Source organism: Aspergillus welwitschiae, assembly GCF_003344945.1.
Source record: "Aspergillus welwitschiae strain CBS 139.54b unplaced genomic scaffold BDQ94scaffold_5, whole genome shotgun sequence".
Lineage (NCBI taxonomy): Eukaryota > Fungi > Ascomycota > Eurotiomycetes > Eurotiales > Aspergillaceae > Aspergillus > Aspergillus welwitschiae.
This window is the reverse complement of record NW_020798699.1, coordinates 537,948-556,957: the sequence shown is the minus strand read 5'-3', so window position 1 is coordinate 556,957 and position 19,010 is coordinate 537,948. Positions and strand designations below refer to the sequence as shown.

The following is a 19,010-nucleotide window of genomic DNA, read 5'->3' as shown; positions in this document are numbered from 1 at the left end:
AATTTTCCAAATAGAGTCTACTATATTGCAGTTACTCAAAATAAGATTATACAGCGAATCCGGGGTTTTTCTCACTTTCTCATTTACACCCATACAAAGACTACAGGAGTTCCGTAATCAGTCAAAAGCAGAACTAGAGCCAGAGCCAGAGCCAGAGCCAGAGCCAGAGCCAAAAACTTCAAAATCTCAAGCTAAGGTTCTGGTATCGAAGCCTTCACCATTCATTTGGCATCTCAAATTATACAAACCCACTGGATCACTTGACCACGGGCTTGCTGATCTAAAGGCTCGCATGCAAAGACCCTCGCAAACGACCTGCAAAACGGCCTCTCCAACGACTTCGCGTACGTCTGAATCTACGCCCGAAACACAGGGGAGCCACGTACCCTGTCAGAATCTTGAGCTGAATGGGCTAATCATGCAGGCCGCGATGCCATGCATATATTGTCTTCCGGTCATTGGGTGTGGACGGAAGAGGATGGGAAACTAACTGTAAATGCTTAGCCCTAGTTTCTTCCCCTCAGGAAAAAGCAACCATGCTCGTAATACGTCGGAGAAATCCCACATCGCCCCCTTACCCCTCAAACACATTTGATCATTCGTTTCATCTGAAAGAGACCAAATGCCCCAGGGGTCTCAAGATGGTTCTCCGGGGTCTCCGGGAGCGCTTTCACAAGCATCGCCTCAGGCATTCCTCCGCAGATTCATCTACACTGGAATCCGGCCGTAGCTCACAGCAATCCCAGAGTAACCAGAATCAACCAAATTCCTGTGTGGCAGCCCCAGATAGTCCCAAGGATCTATGGCAAGAAGCCTTCGACAAACTCGACCAGCCCGCCCGAGACAAACTATGTTCTATCCGAAATGCGGACGGAGGCCTTCACGCCCGTCCTGAGGAACTCCTCCAGTCCATAGTCCAGACCACACAGCGGCAATACGATGAGGAAGAAAAGCGAAACGGGGAGAGCAAGACTCGTCAGCTACGGGTGTATGCCCACAAGACTCTCAGCGCCGCCTTGTCCTTTCAGAGTGTCATAAGCGCAGCGGCAGCTTGCGATCCGACGGGACATGCGACCACGGCATGGACGTTCGTGTCCCTGGCGCTCACGGTGAGTTTCAATCATGGCTTGGGTCAGATCTATTTTCGGGCCTAAACAAGAAATCCAGCCGTATATGCTAATATGGTTGTCTTCTTTCCAGATGGCCAAGAATCGACATGATTTACGCGAAGCCGCATTCGAGTCTTCTGGATTCATCGCCGACACGCTCGAGCGATATGCCGTTGTGGAGATGTATTGTCGCCGTTCGGTAAACACCGACACGCAGGTCCCGTTGGAAAGATTGTTCATCGACACCTATGTCGCCATCCTAAAGTATACTGCAGAGATGGTGACGGTTCGGCAGGCGAACGTCGGCAGGATGCTTCTTCTAAGTATTACCGCCCTGAAGGACCAGCCGCTGAGCACGCTCAAGTCCGCCATTGCGGAGCAAGATGAACAGCTCGACAGTTGGATGCGGCTGGACCAGTACCGTCGTCGGGATGATGAAGCGGAGAAGCTACTCACGCAGATTGACGTGATCGCTGCCGATGTCCAAAGCTTGATCCAGGATTTTGAGGTCGCCAAGCTTGTGGTTGCCGACGGAGCAGCATATGACTCCTATGCCAACCAACTCAATGAGGGGTGCCTCGAAAACACCAGAACCAGTCTACTCCGGCGGATCATGGCGTGGGCGGAATCGCCAGATGAGAAGTGCATTTTCTGGCTGAATGGCATGGCGGGGACCGGCAAATCCACAATCTCAAAGTCTGTTGCACGGAAATTACAAGATAAGAACTACCTCGGGGCAAGCTTCTTCTTCAAGAGAGGCGAGGCTGATCGTGGAAACGCAAGCCGATTTTTTGCCACGATTGTTGAACAACTGATTGTCCATGAGCCCCGATTGATCCCGCGCGTTAGAAAGGCGATACAACGTGACTCAAAGATCGCCGCGAAGGGCCTTGTACAGCAATTCGACGAACTCCTCCTGAAGCCCCTCTTGGCCCTGAATGATGATCTTTCGCAGCATTTGGTGTTGGTTTTGGTCATTGATGCACTGGATGAGTGCGACAAGATTGAAGACGTGCAGCAGTTGATTTCCCTTCTTCCCCGGATCCAAGAGTCAAAAGCGATCCGACTCCGCGTGTTCATAACCAGTCGTCCAGAATTTATCATCAAAACAGGATTCAGAAAATTATCTAGAGATGACCATGATGACGTAGCCCTGCACGAAATACCTGCCGAGACTGTTGAGCAGGACATCTCGTTGTTCATACGAGACAGACTGTTGCAGATCCGGACGGAACGACAATTGCCGAGTGAAGACGACTATAACTGGGCTGACGAGGACGACGACTTCTCCAAATGGCCAGAGGAGAGCGAGGTTGCGCAGCTGATTCAAATAGCCCTCCCGTTATTCATCTCTGCCGCCACCATGTGCCGATTCATCGAGGATCCATTGAAAGACCCAAGAGACAGGCTGAGGATAATCCTCGAGAATCAACCCGCATCCCACATATCAGTGTTAGGCAAGACATACCTTCCCGTATTTTCTTCAATCTTAGCATTTGAAGATAAAAGTGAACACGCACAGACAGTGAATGAATTCAAGAGACTGATCGGGCCTATTATCATCCTCGCCAGTCCACTGTCGGTCAGCGCCCTGGCATGTCTTCTCGGGATACCAAAATCCACAATCAGCCGTCAATTGAGCTTCCTTACCTCTGTGATCTTCGTACCGAAGGACAAAGGCCAGCCCGTGAGGCCATACCATCAATCCTTCCGAGATTTTCTGCTCGCGGCGGAGACTCGCGAAGAGACCCCGTTCTGGGTAGATGGTGAAGCGATGCATCGGCACGTAGCTCTCTGCTGCATACGAGTCATGGAACGATCGCGGACCGGCTTGCGGAAGAATTTGTGCAACATACCGAGTTATGGAACTTTGCGTTCGGAGATCGACAGGGAGAAATGTAGTCAAAATATATCTGAAGAGCTCAGATATGCGTGCCGATATTGGATTCATCATCTGCAAAGGGGAAAGGTTGCTCTACGAGACGGTGACGAGACTCACCAGCTCCTAGAAAAACACCTTCTGCACTGGATTGAGGCGATGAGCATCTTAGGCTATATATCTGAGGTTGTGGTCAATATCAACATTCTGCGGAAGTTGTTAGAGGTAGGTCTCAATCTCAGACGCCGCCGAAAAAAACAAAAACAAAAAAGAAACGAAAATTTTTTTCTGATCAAGGTTAAATAGGTGCAGGATGAACCATTGCTGTCCGGATTTCTCTATGACGCTCACCGATTCATTCTGAAGAACTTAGGGATTGCCGAGAAGGCTCCGCTGCAGCTATACGCTTCTGCACTTGTGTTTGCTCCGCAAAAGTCTCTCATCAGAAACATATTTGCGAGGTATATACCTCCAGCTATTTCTCGGCTGCCAAATGTGGGATTGGAGTGGGGACCAGGATTGCAATCTTATGAAGGCCACAATGGGAGGAGCATAATAGGGGTGGCATGCTCGCCAGACGGCGAAGTCATTGCTTCGATGGATAAGGTTGGAACGATCATACTTTGGAGTACGGTCACAGGAACCATTCGCCAGAGCTTCAAAGCAATCGACGACAAAGACGAACTGCCCAAAATACAGCCAGGTGATAGTAAGCTAACGTTCTCTCCCGATGGTAAATTACTGGCATCGGTGTTCAAAAAAGAAAGCGGCATCCAACTATGGAAGGCGCCCACGGGGTTACTGCACGGAGAGATTCCCAAATATCTTTGGTGCCACAATCGACCAGCTTTTACCCCTGACGGTACGACAGTTCTCTTACAGGACATTTCCACCAACCCCCACACATTAGGCCTCTGGAATATCGCCCAACGTGCGTTCCATCAGACACTGGAGGGTCAGATTGATGAGCTTCTGGCATCAGCAATCTCACATGACGGCCAGATAGTTGCAACTGGGTCCGATACAGGTATATTGAGGTTATGGAACCCGGCTTTGAATCTGACAGTGCAATCACAAATCAAAGTATGTGATGGTTCTATCCAATCTATAGCCTTTTCACCTCGCGACGACCTGCTAGCATCGTGCTCTGGCCATGTCGGGGCCAAGGTATGGAATGTAAAAGATGGTTCGCTAATTCACTCTCTTGACGATCTCTCTTTATCGGTGGCATTCTCATACAATGGTGAATTGGTCGCCTCTTGCAGCTGGTTTGGCACAGCTAAACTATGGAACAGTACTTCAGGGAAGTTAGAGTACGAGCTGAATCGTGTTCGCACTTTCGCTTTCTCTCCCAATGGCGAATTTGTTTCTGGTACGGGCGATGGCATTGTACGCCTGTGGGACTTACGAGTCGGCAATCGAGACTCGACTCCCTTTTCTAATTCCAACTCGGCTCTTTCTGTACATGCCTTACCCGGTTGTGAACTAAACTCGGTTCTTTCGATTACTTATGACGGCTCAAAACTCTGGGATATCCCCTCAGGCACTCCACAGCATCAGCTCGAAGCTCTCGAAGATCCCATTTTTGATCCTAGGTTCTCTGACGACGGCCGTCTCATTGCAGGTGTTGTCAATAGAACAGTCAAGGTCTGGGATACAGGCAGTGGGAAACTAATCCGGGAGTTGCAGATCACGGATATTGAGGATTGGGGTATTGACGATTACATCAACGTGGAGATTGCCTTCCGGCCGGATGGCAAGATCATTTCATGGTCCCTGGACAGCCTGGAGTTTCAGGTATGGGACCCATTTTCGGGGAAACAAATCGAAACTTTCACCGACTCAATTGAGCTGTGCTCTTTTATAGTCTCCCATGATGGTCACCTGCTAGCTGTCACTGACGGTAGGAAAGTCAGCATTCGTGAACCTTCAACAGGGAAGCACTTCTACCTAGAGAAATCATTTGAATCCTGTTTGATGATGGCCTTTTCGCCGAACGACATGATCCTGGCCACTCTTTCACTGAGCCGTGGTAACCTCATTGTGGATTTGTGGGACTTGCCAACACATGAATTGCGTAGCTCTCTCAATGTCGCTGGACGCAAAATTCAATTTTCCGAGGATGGCAAATGTTTCTGTACTGGTCATGAAATATATCACATAGAAACCGACGCTGAGGGGCATTTGGTCTCTGTAGCTGCTGATGTTGATCCAATACGTGTGAAAGATGGATGGGTGTGCCTCGGTGAGGATAAGGTTCTCTGGCTTCCTGATGAATATCGGCCAAAGAGCGACTGCGAGAATCTTTGCATCAAAGATTCTACATTTGTGCTTGGATCTCATTCCGGCCATCTCTTATTTATTGGTTTTGACATGCATGCTAAACGATATGCTTGATGTATATTTGATCTATCTGATCTCAAGAGGGTGGTTAGTTGTTGAGGTGGTGGTCGGAGACCACGCAGGAAGAAGAGGCAAAGGATCAGCTGACCCGGGCTGGAGTGAATGTCTTAAGAATTCTGCTGAATAGATCCTAATGATGTTCCTCCACGAGCTTCCCCCGTGTTTCGGGCGTAGATGTAGACGTACGCGAGGTCGTTGGAGAGGCCGTTTTGGGGGTCGTTTGCGAGGGTCTTTGCATGCGAGCCTTTAGATCAGCAAGCACGTGGTCAGGCGATCTAGTGGTTCCTAATGATTTGAGATGCCAAATGAATGGTGACGGCTTCCACTGGAGAACATGTTTTGGATAATAGTGTAGAATGTTAGGCTGTTTGTTTCTTTAGAGTGGCTGGGGGTGCGAGGAAGTGTGTGATCTGGATTCCGAGATAGGTGTAGTTGATACGATGGTGAGTTTAAGTGATAGTGGTGGAAGGGTTGCTATGATATAGTAATAATTGGATAGCATATAGCTTGGCTATGTTGGATTTAGGTTGGTTAGACTGGATAAGTAGACTGGGCAGTGTATAGAAGGATTCATTATTGACATGGGATGCTTAAGACTGAGATCTAAGTCTTCAGATTTATTAATATCATGGGAAGCCAGAGAACTATACAGTACACACAATATTCCCATTTTTAGTCTGACACATATCTACCATCGACTAGCCGGATATGATTCAAGATTAAGAGGCTTAGCCATAGCATAAGCCATAAACAGCCTTGCATACTTAGCACGATGGAAATAACTGAACATCACCATTCACTTCACGTATATTTCAGGACGCTTGTTTCTGCCATCAGCTGAAGGGCTCTGTTGATAGTTACAAGGGAACACTCCCCTATATGCAAATGAATGCATTTTGCTTTGGTTTCCAATTCCAAATCCAATACTAGGAGGTGCGGTGCGGAGTTAAAAAGGCTTACTCCACTGGTAAATCAAGCATCACAAAGTTAATATCGTAAACCCGAGATGATAGCGGGCGCTCTTGCTGATCGCGGCTTTCGGCCCAGACCTGCCCTTGGTGAAACCGGGTCGAAGGCGGGTCAGAGCGTTTAGTGATCTTCGTTAGGTGGATTCAATGATGTTCAGGGCGAAATCCCAAATATTGAGAGTATCTCAACCCTCATCCGTAGTTATTCAGAGGAGTAAGCTCAACAACATGTTCGGTATGCATATCTGACGAGAGATGCCTGGCTGACCCTCTGTATCTCTCCCAAGCTTTTCCCAAGCCCATCCATGGGACGTAGAACCCGAATCGTCTAGCTCCAGCAAAGCCAAGCTCTGCAGACACGGCACAGCTATGAAGATGAGGCACCTAAAACAGATCGCCCTACAATTACGTCAATTGCTTTACAGTGCAGCAACAACAAGTGCACGATGGTACACAGCGTGCCGCGTCTCACCCTGAAAATTTAGACTGGTGTTGAGCATTGGCCTCCTGGTCAGATATTAGCTGCATCGCCACACCTACTTTGCTGGTGATTTCGGTGTATTCCCCCTCTCGGACTGCTCCCAATCCGCATCGGAGACCGACAAATCTGCATCCAAATGCGTAATCGAGCAGCAACCTTGCTGCAGCTGGCCAGTCAGTGTCCTGGTAAATGTCAGCGGTGCTCTCTGAAAGCCAATCAATATCGGTGTATTGGCTTAACCCCGAGGGGCTGCTGGAGCTTTGCGCCGAGATCTACACCCGCTGACAATTACGCGGCTTGTGATTGGCCCACACCAAGGCAGCCTGGAAGGGTCTGGAGAACAATCAGAAAAAGTCGATGCTGGCTGCCACAGGAGGAGTTCCTTATAAATATCGGTGCTTCCAGAAGATTTTTCTTCTAGCTGAAACCGTCATCCAAATCAAATATTTGAAGTCTATCAAGCTTCTTTCTATCCCGTCTGGACTTTGTTTGTCTCGTCCAGCTTCGCTCTCTCGCGAGAATCCCTCAGCCTTACCGGAATTGTTGAGAGGGTCTAGATTCGGCCACCGACTCGGCTTCTGACGTCAGGCCTGAGGCAGCCCGCAGCAGCCCAGTCAATATACAATGGCGCTATTATTTCTGAAGCAGAAGCTCTTCCCGAGCGAAAAGCAAAAACAGGCCCTTCCATATGGTCTGTCCGCCTGCAAATGAATAACTTCAACCGAACTCGACTGACCAAAACAGGCAAACCACTACTTTCCAATGAGGAGACCGATACCCTGCCGAGCGAACAAGATCTCGAAGCTCAACGGTCTTACTCTACCTTCCGCGCCTCATCTCCCGTTTCCGACACCGACAGCACCGCCGCCAGCACTAGCAGTTCGCGATCACGTATCAACCCGCGTATTGTATCGGATGCCATTCTAGGTTTATCCGATGGCTTGACGGTACCGTTCGCGCTGAGCGCTGGTCTCTCGGCGCTGGGTAACACTAAGGTCGTTGTGCTTGGTGGATTGGCCGAATTGACAGCGGGTGCCATCTCCATGGGCCTGGGAGGATATGTTGGTGCGAAGAGCGAAGCGTAAGTTTCCTACTTCAGTATAACTCTCCCGTTCAATTCTAATAGCAAATAGTGAATCCTACGAGACCACCGTACGTGAAGCAAAAGAACTCATCGACACATCGCCAGCCGAAACCAGTTCCATCGTCCAATCCATCTTCGCTTCCTACCGTCTCCCCGAAGATGTCATCAATCAGATTAACATATCCCTCCACTCCTCTGAAGACCGCCTCCTCGACTTCCTGGTCAGCTTTCATCACAAGGAATCTGAGCCTGACTGCAACCAGGCGTGGATCTCCGCCATCACACTCGCGCTCGGCTACTTTGTCGGTGGTTTCATTCCGCTCATCCCATATTTCATCGTCGACCAGGTGATCGTGGCATTGTACATGAGCATCGGAGTCATGGCAATCACGCTGCTGGCCTTCGGATACATCAAGACATGTGTAGTGCGCGGCTGGTCCGGGCGCGACAACGTCGTCGCAGGCATCAAGGGAGGAATACAAATGTGTTTCGTGGGCGGAGTCGCAGCTGGAGCAGCCATTGCCTTGGTCCGGTTGATCGACACCGGCGGAGCGTGATCTCCCAACTGCAAAAGTTACCCATCCCATCATCTCATGCCATAACGATTGTACATTATTAGATACCACCACCACCACATCATAGAGCGAGTCTTTGAAACCCCCAAAATTCTATACTCTAATTCATATATAAACCAATCCACAAACCAACAATTATATATAGTAGAAAAGAAAAGAAACAGGACCTAAGCCCCATTCACAGCTCTAGTAACCAACTCATGTGGCCTCCCCTCCATCTTCAACCCGCTCGCCAACTCCTTCCCCCGATCCGACATCTTCTTCAACGTCTTCGTCAAAATATCCACCACCTTGTTATCATCATAATTCTCTTGAAACTTCTCGAACTGATCATCCAAAAATACCAAACACGCCACATCCTCCAAAATCTGCGCCTCCGCATCCTCCCCGCCCTTCAACCCTTCCTTCCGAATCAACCGGCCCACGCGCTCCGCCTCTGCCTCCCCAATGCCACTCTCCAGACACACCTTCATCGCTATCTCAGCCTGGCGGCGCGCCACCGCCGTCCGCCAGGAATAGTATTTACCGTCGGGGTAAGTCCCCCGCGGTACTTCCCAGCGCTTGAGATGCTGAGCGCGGATGGCGAGTTGGAGGACCGGGGAGGGGTTCGGGGTGTGTTTGTACAGATAGCTGGTCATTTTCTCGGCGTAGTGTAGTTCATAGGGGATGTTGGTGTTGGTGAGTTTATTGGGGTCTTCGGAGTGAAGGGCGTCGATTTTGGTGAGGGCGGTTGTTAGGGGGTCCATCATGAATTTTTTTAGGGAATTGAATCGGGAGGGTTGTGATTGCGGTGGGTATATATATGTATATATAGTATGTATATAAAGTATGTATAAGGGATGTAAAGAATGGAATTGTACAGGGGTAATGTGTAGAGAGGCGACGTAGGTGATGATTTATTGATTCATGGATTCCGACCTCGGGGTTGCCGTTCAGTGCACCGCATCAAATACCGGTTGCGGGATTGGCTGGCGGGTCGGCATTTGGGTGGGTTCGATTCTTTTCTGTATGAGGGTGGGGGGAGTGCTGATAAGCGATAAGGAGTCACACCCCACATGGTAGGTTGGGTTTTGGGGGTGTCTAAAATTGAGTTAATAAGGTGTATATGTGGAAGATATAGGGCTTTAGGTGAGGCCGCGGAGATGTGCATTATCTCTGGGGCACAATAGGCATTGTTCTTTGTGTATTCAGAGTCCGATGTTCTAAGGTTCTGACTGTCTTTTCTATTTGAACATACGCATAAGTACTGGTAGACATAGTTTCAGTCGACATGATTGGAGGTGATCTTTATTCGCATAGAAATGTGTAACGACCTGGCTAAAGTCCTTGATATTAAGACTCCTTTAGTTCACATATGAAAAGGTAGATTGAGGTTCTTAAGACGTCTTGTAGCTCGGTGGTAGATCCCCCACGTACTATTGAGAGTTCTTTCAGAAAGAGTGTATGTGCAGGGAGTCTTTCTATCAATGTCATTTAATCAGGCTAAGATATACTTTCTGCACCATATAGTGTCTAGTAGCATACCCTCTCGGTCTGTCTGATGCCAGGGTCAAGACGTGGGGCACCTGATGGTCAAGGCATTTCTGCTACTAAATGGGAACAGTGCCGATATCTATAGAGTACTAATTCTGCAGGGCAGCCCCAACAAATCGAGTAAATGTAAGAATACTATGCTAAAAAGCAGGACCGCTCGCACAATGGTATCGACGCTTAATGTATAGGCGAAGCATGGAGAAGCTTGTGCACATATATTATGATTCGGTTAAGCTGGGCCCCGTAGCTATCACAGAAAACCTCCATACTACGTCTACCTCTACCGGTCATTTGCCATGTCATGCCTATATCTCACGGCTGCGATGCAGTATTGAAAGAAGTTAAGATAGGCACCTATTCCTCTCATTGACAAAGTACGCTGATGAGACGAAGATTCAAGTCGACACTGCAAGTCAAAATGTCTATTATCTTTTAGTGTAAGAATGCGGGATAGGATCAGCGGCCAACCCTCATATGATCATCTTCTATATATACTGTGTACTGCGTAATACACCTTTCATCTTCATACTAACAGTGTCTCGGACTCTCTATGGCTGCGGGGTTAACGCATGGTGGGTCTTTAATATGTAGTAGAGATGTGGCAAAGTCCAATAATAATATTGTTATCAAGTCAACCCCGCTTCCATGTAATTAATCCAACGCAGATCTTGATATTATTCAAAGCCGAGTGAGGATGCTGCAAATTCGGCTTCCGGAACTCCCGATTGCAGTTCGGAAATACGGATGGATTCTCAACTTCAACACAATCGCTACAACGAGCGGCAGATATGACAGAGGTATCAACCTCGGCATCGAACATCACAGACATAAAGTGGAGCTTTTGCAGTAGGAAGATAGAGGGCCTATAAACATCCAAATCAGTATGATGCAACTGCTACTGTGCGGGGTGTATCCCACTACGGATATAGCCAATCCAGTACTTACTATATAGTAGACCTAGTACACACCATGAATGCATATCATGAATTGCAAGTCCATAAAACACCCCAGCATAATAACCACACTCAATATACCACCACCAATTGAAAATGATCCAAACCCACCACCGCACCGCCACCCCGAAAGGCCTCTCCTCCATCACCGCCCTCCTCACCACCCCCGGCGCATCCCTCCTCATCGACCCCCCCTTCCTCCTCGCAGATGCCCAGTCCACCATACACTGGATAAAATCCCTAACTCCCCACGCCCCCTCCGCCATCTTCCTCACCCACCACCACCCAGACCACTTCTTCTCCGCGAACCCCATTCTGGCCGCCTTCCCAGACGCCAAATTCTACGCCGCTCCCTACGTCTGCTCCCGCATCAACGCCGAATACGACCAGAAAGCCAAATACTGGCCCGCGGTGCTCGGCATCGACGCCGTTCCCGCTGCGCCCCGCAAGCCGGACCCGTACTTGTCTAGCTTCTTCTTGCTGGACGGGTCTCCCGTTGTGCTGCTGGGTCCGGTGCAGGGCGATTGTGTGGATCAGACGGTTTTTTGGGTCCCCGAGAGTAGGACGGTTGTTGCGGGTGATGTCGTGTTTGGGAGGAGTGTGCATGCTTGGTATGTTTTTCTTTATTTCCTGTCTCTTTCTTCAGAAAGTTCCCCTTCTTGGTTAAACTTTCGGAAAGGGAGGCCCAAATTAAGACTAATTGGCTGGCTTATATCTACAATATCTACACATACATCTACTTACGGGATTACAATATCCAGGGTCGAAGAACTCGAATCACCCGCTCTCGTGCAATCATGGCTCAAAACCCTCGACATGATCGACCACCTACACCCGCAGAAGATCATCCCAGGTCATATGGAAGAAGGATGGGAGTTGGATGTCAAGGCGGATCTAGACCACACGAGGCGCTATCTACGGCTGTTTGCGGAGAAAGTCACCTATGCGTCTGGCAGTGGTGGTAGCAAACCTTCTGTGCAAGAGCTATATGATACCTTCCGGGAGGCGTTCCCCGAGTGTCGGGAGAACCTGGATTTCTTTTTGGGACATATGGCGAATCGGTTTGGCCAGGGGGGAAAGGTATGGGAGGAGAATCGGCATGAAGATGTCGGGGAGAGGACTTTCGAGGATTTGAATGGGTACTGGTTTGGGTGAATTCCTTTTCTCTCTTTCTATTCTCGGCTTGGGTTATAGAGGGAGGTGTTGGTGGAAGGTATGTGTATGTATCTACTACTACTACTACTACTACTACTACTACTACTACTACTACTACTACTACTACTACTACTACTACTACTACTACTAAGCGAGGGAGAGTAAATACGGGGTAAGAGAGGGTGTCTGGGCTGTGTCGGTGTCAAGGTGATTGTAGTGGTTTGCTTCTATGCCTCCAGCTCTTATTTAGTATCCACAATGGGAACTGAACTACCCACGTTTAACGTAGATGTCATTCCTATCCATCTAGTATTGTATCACACAAGCATCGTCGATGCTAAGCTAGAATTCTGTACTGTCACGCCCAAGCAATCCGCCGCACATCAACAGACTCAAAAAAAGAAATACATGCTCTTCCAGTGGCGGGCGATGTCCATCTGGCACAAGAGAGAAGAAAAGCTCAAAAGACGGCATCGGAGTCTGTCGAGATAGCCAGCAGGAAACACAGCGAATAAAAAAATTGTCATTACAACTCCAGCTCCCAGTCTGTCTGGGAGCACAAAGACAGAAAAGAGTGCAAGCAAAGAAACAGGCAAAAACCGTGCCGCAACAAATCATAGCTCCTCCAACGCCGTCCCATTGTGAAAGCCGGGTATATCCAGCACCGTGATGCAAAATTTGTACGGAGAATTAACAGATATGGCGAGGACATGACTATAGGTCAACCGAATCTGTCCAGCATTTGGCAATGCCAGATACAGATCCAACAGAGTCTAGCCCTCGCCTTCAGAACAAGGACCCTATGCATGAAGCAAAGCCAAGAAGGCAGAGAAAAGAAACGAACAAGCCACAAAGCTTTTCATCCCATCAAGTTTCCGTCCCGTTCGTTTACCTGGCCCCGATCCCAAACATACCAACCCCGTAACTTCCACCTCGGTCAGGTAGAGGGGTAGATATCTTCGAAACGTGGTCCTTTTCGAAAAATAAGCGAATGTGATCAGTATGTTAGAATGCCATTTCACCGTCCGAACGCCCTACCTTCTTCCGTTTTTTCTTCCCCATGCCTTCACTGTTTGAATAAAATGCCCCATCGTCATCATCGTCTGCGTAACCTTCGCCGTAACCAACAAAGCTGTTGTCGTCGTAATGCCGTTTACGTCCCCTGCTGGGTCGGGATCGCTCTTGGTCTGAAACAGGCGCTGGGGTTCCATTCGGTTGGGGAATCCGGACTCCGTTGGGAGGGGGTGCGACACCCTTTTTGCTGGCGTCGCCACCGGCGTGCTTAGATGGCTTCTCGTGCCCCAGCACGTCTTCCCAATACTCATTGTTCGGTACCGTGCCCGGCTCCATCTTCATGGCCCTCATCTGCAAGCTGTGCAGCGCAGAGTCCATGTCCGCTACCTTGATCTCCTTCCCGAACACTTTTTGATTTTGCCATTCTTCCTCTGGCCACATGGTCATGTGCCTGAGGCTTCCGGGCGCACCAGGCTCGGTCTTCACTGGCTTGTTCCTGCCTGCGAGTCCCAAGCCCTTCAGCTTTCCTTCATAGGATTTCCTGAGCCTGTTGATCTTCTCGCCTGTCACAGGATCCATCCGAGCAACAGACTTTGCCACTGGACCTAATCCGTACAGTGAGATGAGATCTAGCGATGGATCCGGTCCAGTCGCAATATGGGCTGCATTTTCATAAAGCCACGTGTGTTAACAAAGCTCAATCCAAATATAAGATGGGAGAGAGTGCATTGCAAATTGTGGCAACAGCCATGCCAAGGACTGGGGAGCTCTTACAGCTTTTGCAAACATGAAAGGCAGACGAAAAGTTCTTCTGCAAGGATTCCAAGCTTGGCTCACTGCGACTGGATGAAGCCGGCGCCTCACTATCGATATCCATAGCGTCGCCTCCGTGGTTCGCAGCAAAATCGCGGACTCCAACTTCCATTTTTATACCTTCTGTATGCCGGTCATGATCTGTCCGTCTGTGTTCTGCCTGCTGTATGGCCGCGGCATTCATGTTCGCTGTTTGCGCACCTGTGTCTGGAACTGTCGAGCCCATTGGCTTATCTGTATTTTCAGGATCATCGAAGGAAGTCGCACCCGGGAAGTGCCCGCTCACGCTGCTGGCCGGCGTCGGAAACGAATTCGCCGTACCTACCGTCGGTTGTTGCGAGGCTTGGGTGGACATCGGAGCAGAGGACGGGGGTGATGAGAGGGTTGCGGATTGAGAGGTCGCCTGGTTAGGTGATGCTTGCGAGGATACAAAGTTGGTGGCATAGTTCTGAGCGCTTACCGACATCAACGGAGGTGATGTCGGAGTCTGTGGAATTCGATCGGATAAGGGAGCTGGTAACTGGTTTTGCTTGAGAGCCCCTGCGGCGGGAGATGATGGTGATGGAGGTCCTGCTCGAAATGATGCCGAGGAGGCGCGATCAGACATCGAGGACGGAGTGCAGGGTGAAGGAAGAGGAGGTTGGCCTAAGCCTGGGCAGCCCGAGCCTCGCGAAAGGGAGACCTGAATCGAAGATCTTCAACACAGCAGCAGATCACAGCAGATTCAGACTAGTATGAAGACGAGGAGATGGGGGGAAACGCCGGTCGAGGTGCGCTCAAGCGGGCGAGCAGGACGTTCCACGACCGTCTTAAAAGTCACACATTCCAATGAGCCGACACAGCACTGAAGTGAAATATCGAGCAGCACCAGATAGTGAAGAAAAGACCAGCGAAAGAGTGAAGGGCGTGGTCTGTGGGTTAAGTCGAAAGCCGGCGGGGTGGGTAGGAGTTCGAGAAAGCGCTGGGATGGGAAACCCTTGGTCCGCAACTGGAGGAGAAACGGACGGCGAGATGTTGGATGACGGCAAGAGCCCCGGGCTGGGCACGTGACGCGCCCTCATTTCTTCGATTTTCCCTCTTTCGGCCTCCGCGCCCGTATTTCGGTATCAATACACGTAAACAATACCGATACTCGGGCGTATCGTCGGGTAAATTACGGAGTATGCATCGGTAACGGATATTCCCTCTTTTTCTCCTTCACTCTTTCTGTCTCTCTGGACAAGGTACTTCCTGCTTATCGTGTTCACCCTGTTGACCATCGCAGGTTTGGTCATCTAGACATTACTTCCCGTGGTTGTGATCTATGTATGCCACGACACGCATGGGCACGAAGCGCTTTACTAGCGGCTCTCACGCCCCCTGTTGGGCGCTTGTCTAAACCTGGAGGGAATAGCCCCTCGGAAAGTATTACCTGGGGTTATTGCATAGTTTCTTCCGGAGATTTCCTTGCTTCTAGACCTAGAGCTAGATAGACTTGTCCCATCTATAGAATTTGCAGTTGGCTTGTTGGGGAAGTGATGCATTCTCTCGGACCCCTAAGCCATGTCAAACACCCAAAGACATTGAATTAAGCTCATACTCTTCTACCAAAACCATCGATTGAACTCATAAATCCCGAACCTAGTGATCGGAACCGACTCGCTCCAAACACCCAGATGAACCTCATTAACTTCCCAGCACGATGACCCTTGGGTATATTGAGATCCATGAATCCAAAATAATTATGGTAACACAATAAAAAGAAGCACACCAAAATAGAGACAACAATGGCCCATGCAATAAAAAAGCTCAACAAACACGCTGATTTGACCGAATCAAAGAGAGCGAAGCGCCCTCGTAGAAAACTTTCAAACGACCAACATGTCACGATTGGTAGAATGTCGCAGATTCTTGCACTAATAACTGCGCCGAAACGTCAGGAATGTTGTCTTCTAACGTTTCCATCAGCTCCATCTGCTCTTGATGGCTGAGCGTTCTTCCTCGCCACGGGGGCATTGGGTAAGCGCCGTTGGTGTATTGGGAATATTGATCTCCTATCGTCTCGATCCAGTTCATGGGATCGACTGTCGCATCGACATAGGCTAGATGACTAGCCGTGGTGGAGGCTAGATTGAAATTGGGATCCCAGCCTGGCAAGCCAGGAACGACGGATGGAAATGGGTTGTATGGAGTTGTCGGGTCGAACGATAAGTCTGCGTAGGAAGGTGTCGGTACATTGTAGGATTGGGGGGAACTATACGAGGGTTGTGTGGTGGTTGATATGGATTGCGGAGTAAGTTGAGCATCCCAGGATGGATGCTGCGCGGCCTTCAATGATTCAGTGGCAATAGGTGATGAGATTGACCCTTGGGAGAAAGAGAATGAGGGGTCTGCAGAAGGCCCCCTTGAAAACGTGCCACCCGATGCGCTACTACCAGGAACAGAAGAATTCGCTGCACGAGCTCCATGTGAGTGAAACGATGCTGACGTATTTGCAGGGCTAGAGACGGATAGCGGTGTCGTGACATCCTGCGAAGACGACGGAGTTGCATGATTGGAAGGCGAATGGACGACGAAGGAATCTTCGGTAGCATATGCGCGAAGGCAAGCAGCAACTAGGCTCCTATAAAGTACCAGGGCCGATTCAACACCGGGCCATCTCTGTGCAGCAAGAACGATAGCCTCCAGTGCCACGCCAAGATGGCCTTTGACTTCGTCAATAGGGTGCTCCTTGCGAATATCGGGATAAGAGAGAGACCAAAGGATAGTGTTCAAGGCCATAAAAAGTGACTGGGTGAAAATCCATGTCAAGTCAACGGATCCCGTTGCGATTTGTTCTCTCTGCATTGCTACGTTGAACACGGACGCATCATAGCATTTTCGCGCAGCATCAACAGAAGGCTCCGGCACTTGGGGAGAAGGCCGGAACATGAAGACAATCATCGTATTTCGTCTTCCATGAAACCTATGAAAAGCCACATACAGATAAGCACCCTGAAACAGAGCTAGTTAGGTAATCGTCCTTACCATTTTTCGCTCAAGCCACTACCCCCATCATTTTTGGGGCATGAAGCCACCCAGTAATCGATCTTCTGAAGCATTTGTGAAAACCATGGGTCTTGGTCATCGACTGGTACATCGCGTTTATTCAGGTAGAGCGTGCGTCGAATTTCTGCTTGGAGGAGCCGCATCTTCAGGAAGTGAATAGCTATGCACTTCGGTAGGATTATTTTCGCTCCTGGTAGGAAGCCATCCCGAGTGATAAATTTGTCCTCCACTGGCTCAAAGAACTTGACGTTGATATGATCGTGACAAACGGAGTAACAATTTGGACGACCAAGACTATGGGAAAGACCGTACTCCATGGATATAACAATCCAGAAAAGTCTTCTTCGCATATCAATCTCTAAAGGGTCCAATGTTTGCCCGCTGGGAGATTGAGTAATAGTCGCTTCATCGGTAAGCCCTAGGTCTTGACATAGCTTGACTGCCATTCCCACCACCCAGTATGCTGCTGTCCTCGTTGGCGTGAGCATTGAGTATTGGGCAATTAGGGCAAGGCATTGCAAAGATCGGAGGTCCATTCGTTTTAACGACGGTTCCAAGAATGGCAGCGCTGCAAGATAATAACTATCCGCCAAGCCTGCATAGACGGTGCTCATCTTTTGCATGCTGATGGCTATGACCATGCGTAATTGGAAATTATGGCAGGGATCATCAGACCCGTTGAGCACCTCTTCGGCTTCTTCGCGAAAGGTAGGCTCATGCAATGTCGGAAGCATTGCCTGGGCTAAACGGCAAGTCAACCATGAGTGTACAGCTGTATAGGATAGGATGCGGACGTACCCTTGACTACAAAGACATCAATAAGTCTGTACGTCATGTGTTTTGGAGGTAAAGTAGGCTGTGGCGTCGAACTGATCATGGGGTACACCTTTGATGTTGGCTTTGAGCTCTCTTGTGCAAAGGCATCTTTTATCTCCTGCGCCGTCATTTCAGGGACAACATCTTTTATGCTTTTGGAATCTGTGTTCTGTTTGGCCATTTCCATGACGAGGCGCGTGATCGCAATACCGCTGGATGGTCCCAAATATCTCGACTCGTCATTCTCCTTGAAGCGAATGCGGCCTGCCCCGCGCACCATGAGCTCCGCGTCCGCTGCATGTTGAAACTCTCTCTCGACTTCAGCAAGCTCACTCTCTAATTGGCGAGCTCTTTCTCGGAGTAAGACAATATAGTTCCTTGATATCGTGCTTTTACGCGCCGAATCGTAATAGACACACTTGGCGTTGCTGCGTTCGCATGGCGAGCATCGAGGGATACCGGGATCACACCTAGATTTACGCTGTATAAAAATTAGGATCACTTTCTCGAGCCGCCGAGGAACAAGTTAAGAGTACATCGTAACAGAACATGGATTCACGAATAAACAAGGACAGCGATAGAGTAAGAGTAACTACGTACCTGTCTGCACCGCGTACAAGCAGTCAAAGTGTGCGCGATGCGGCTATCAGGGGTATAATCAGACGGTTCTGAGATTTTTGATGGAGAGTCTGACCAGGGGTTGGTGAATTGTGGGCGGGAGCTTGAAGAGTTTAAATGTGTGGCCATTGTGGTATGTCGTGCAGGAGCACCCCTATATTAGGTTGACCGAAGGTTTGTAGGTTTAGCCGGAGGAATCATCAACGTTGCATTCTATGTATCGCATTCAGCCTTGAAAATTCCAGAGCTTTGGGGAGGTCTGATCCGAGCGTCAGGCACACGCGACTGTGGAAGTTTGAAGGGGCACTTGAGAAACGAGCACGTTCGACATGTTCGGGGTTCGCTCTGACTTGCACCAGCTGCTAGGAGTAGACGGGCAATAACTGTACAGATCTAGGGGGGTTGTACAGGTTGAAAAGCTCAGCTAGCACCTAACATGAACTCCGACTCAAGGTACCCATTCAGACATTGGAAAGAAACACAAGATATGCAGTTGCGAATATTAAATGGGGCGCAAAGGAGGGGGTGAGGTGGAAACTGAAGTGAAGCAGGCCTCGGTCCACCTCCCGCCTGGATCGACGG

The 19,010-nt window shown here is 49.4% G+C and overlaps 6 protein-coding genes across 6 annotated transcripts; 3 read left to right on the top strand and 3 right to left on the bottom strand.

Annotated features, from left to right (window-relative positions):
- The first annotated feature begins 616 nt into the window (after window positions 1–616).
- Window positions 617–5,711, top strand: BDQ94DRAFT_104765 (NACHT and WD40 domain protein). Its single transcript, XM_026763428.1, has 3 exons — window positions 617–1,109; window positions 1,201–3,213; window positions 3,295–5,711. Exons 1-3 carry the CDS (start codon window positions 642–644, stop codon window positions 5,383–5,385), a joined length of 4,572 nt encoding a protein of 1,523 aa, XP_026630047.1. The 5' UTR covers window positions 617–641; the 3' UTR covers window positions 5,386–5,711.
- A 1,557-nt stretch (window positions 5,712–7,268) lies between these two features.
- On the top strand, window positions 7,269–8,574 carry BDQ94DRAFT_104755 (VIT1/CCC1 transporter family protein). The gene is made up of 2 exons (XM_026763427.1): window positions 7,269–7,921; window positions 7,974–8,574. The coding sequence occupies exons 1-2, from the start codon at window positions 7,548–7,550 to the stop codon at window positions 8,479–8,481; spliced, it is 882 nt and encodes a 293-aa protein (XP_026630046.1). The 5' UTR covers window positions 7,269–7,547; the 3' UTR covers window positions 8,482–8,574.
- On the bottom strand, window positions 8,575–9,435 carry BDQ94DRAFT_104753 (DUF4202 domain-containing protein). The gene has a single exon (XM_026763426.1). It carries the CDS (start codon window positions 9,246–9,248, stop codon window positions 8,667–8,669), a length of 582 nt encoding a protein of 193 aa, XP_026630045.1. The 5' UTR covers window positions 9,249–9,435; the 3' UTR covers window positions 8,575–8,666.
- A 1,646-nt stretch (window positions 9,436–11,081) lies between these two features.
- Window positions 11,082–12,140, top strand: BDQ94DRAFT_167097 (MBL fold metallo-hydrolase; the record flags this gene model as incomplete). The annotated part of the gene is made up of 2 exons (XM_026770720.1): window positions 11,082–11,596; window positions 11,747–12,140. 2 exons carry the CDS (start codon window positions 11,082–11,084, stop codon window positions 12,138–12,140), a joined length of 909 nt encoding a protein of 302 aa, XP_026630044.1.
- A 231-nt stretch (window positions 12,141–12,371) lies between these two features.
- Window positions 12,372–14,992, bottom strand: BDQ94DRAFT_137320 (uncharacterized protein). The gene is made up of 3 exons (XM_026765037.1): window positions 13,929–14,992; window positions 13,179–13,816; window positions 12,372–13,112 (listed from the first exon to the last, which is right to left on the bottom strand). Exons 1-3 carry the CDS (start codon window positions 14,572–14,574, stop codon window positions 13,029–13,031), a joined length of 1,368 nt encoding a protein of 455 aa, XP_026630043.1. The 5' UTR covers window positions 14,575–14,992; the 3' UTR covers window positions 12,372–13,028.
- A 98-nt stretch (window positions 14,993–15,090) lies between these two features.
- On the bottom strand, window positions 15,091–18,939 carry BDQ94DRAFT_183930 (putative C6 transcription factor). The gene is made up of 4 exons (XM_026774525.1): window positions 18,411–18,939; window positions 17,793–18,291; window positions 16,974–17,736; window positions 15,091–16,911 (listed from the first exon to the last, which is right to left on the bottom strand). The coding sequence occupies exons 1-4, from the start codon at window positions 18,555–18,557 to the stop codon at window positions 15,831–15,833; spliced, it is 2,490 nt and encodes an 829-aa protein (XP_026630042.1). The 5' UTR covers window positions 18,558–18,939; the 3' UTR covers window positions 15,091–15,830.
- Between the last annotated feature and the right edge of the window lie 71 nt (window positions 18,940–19,010).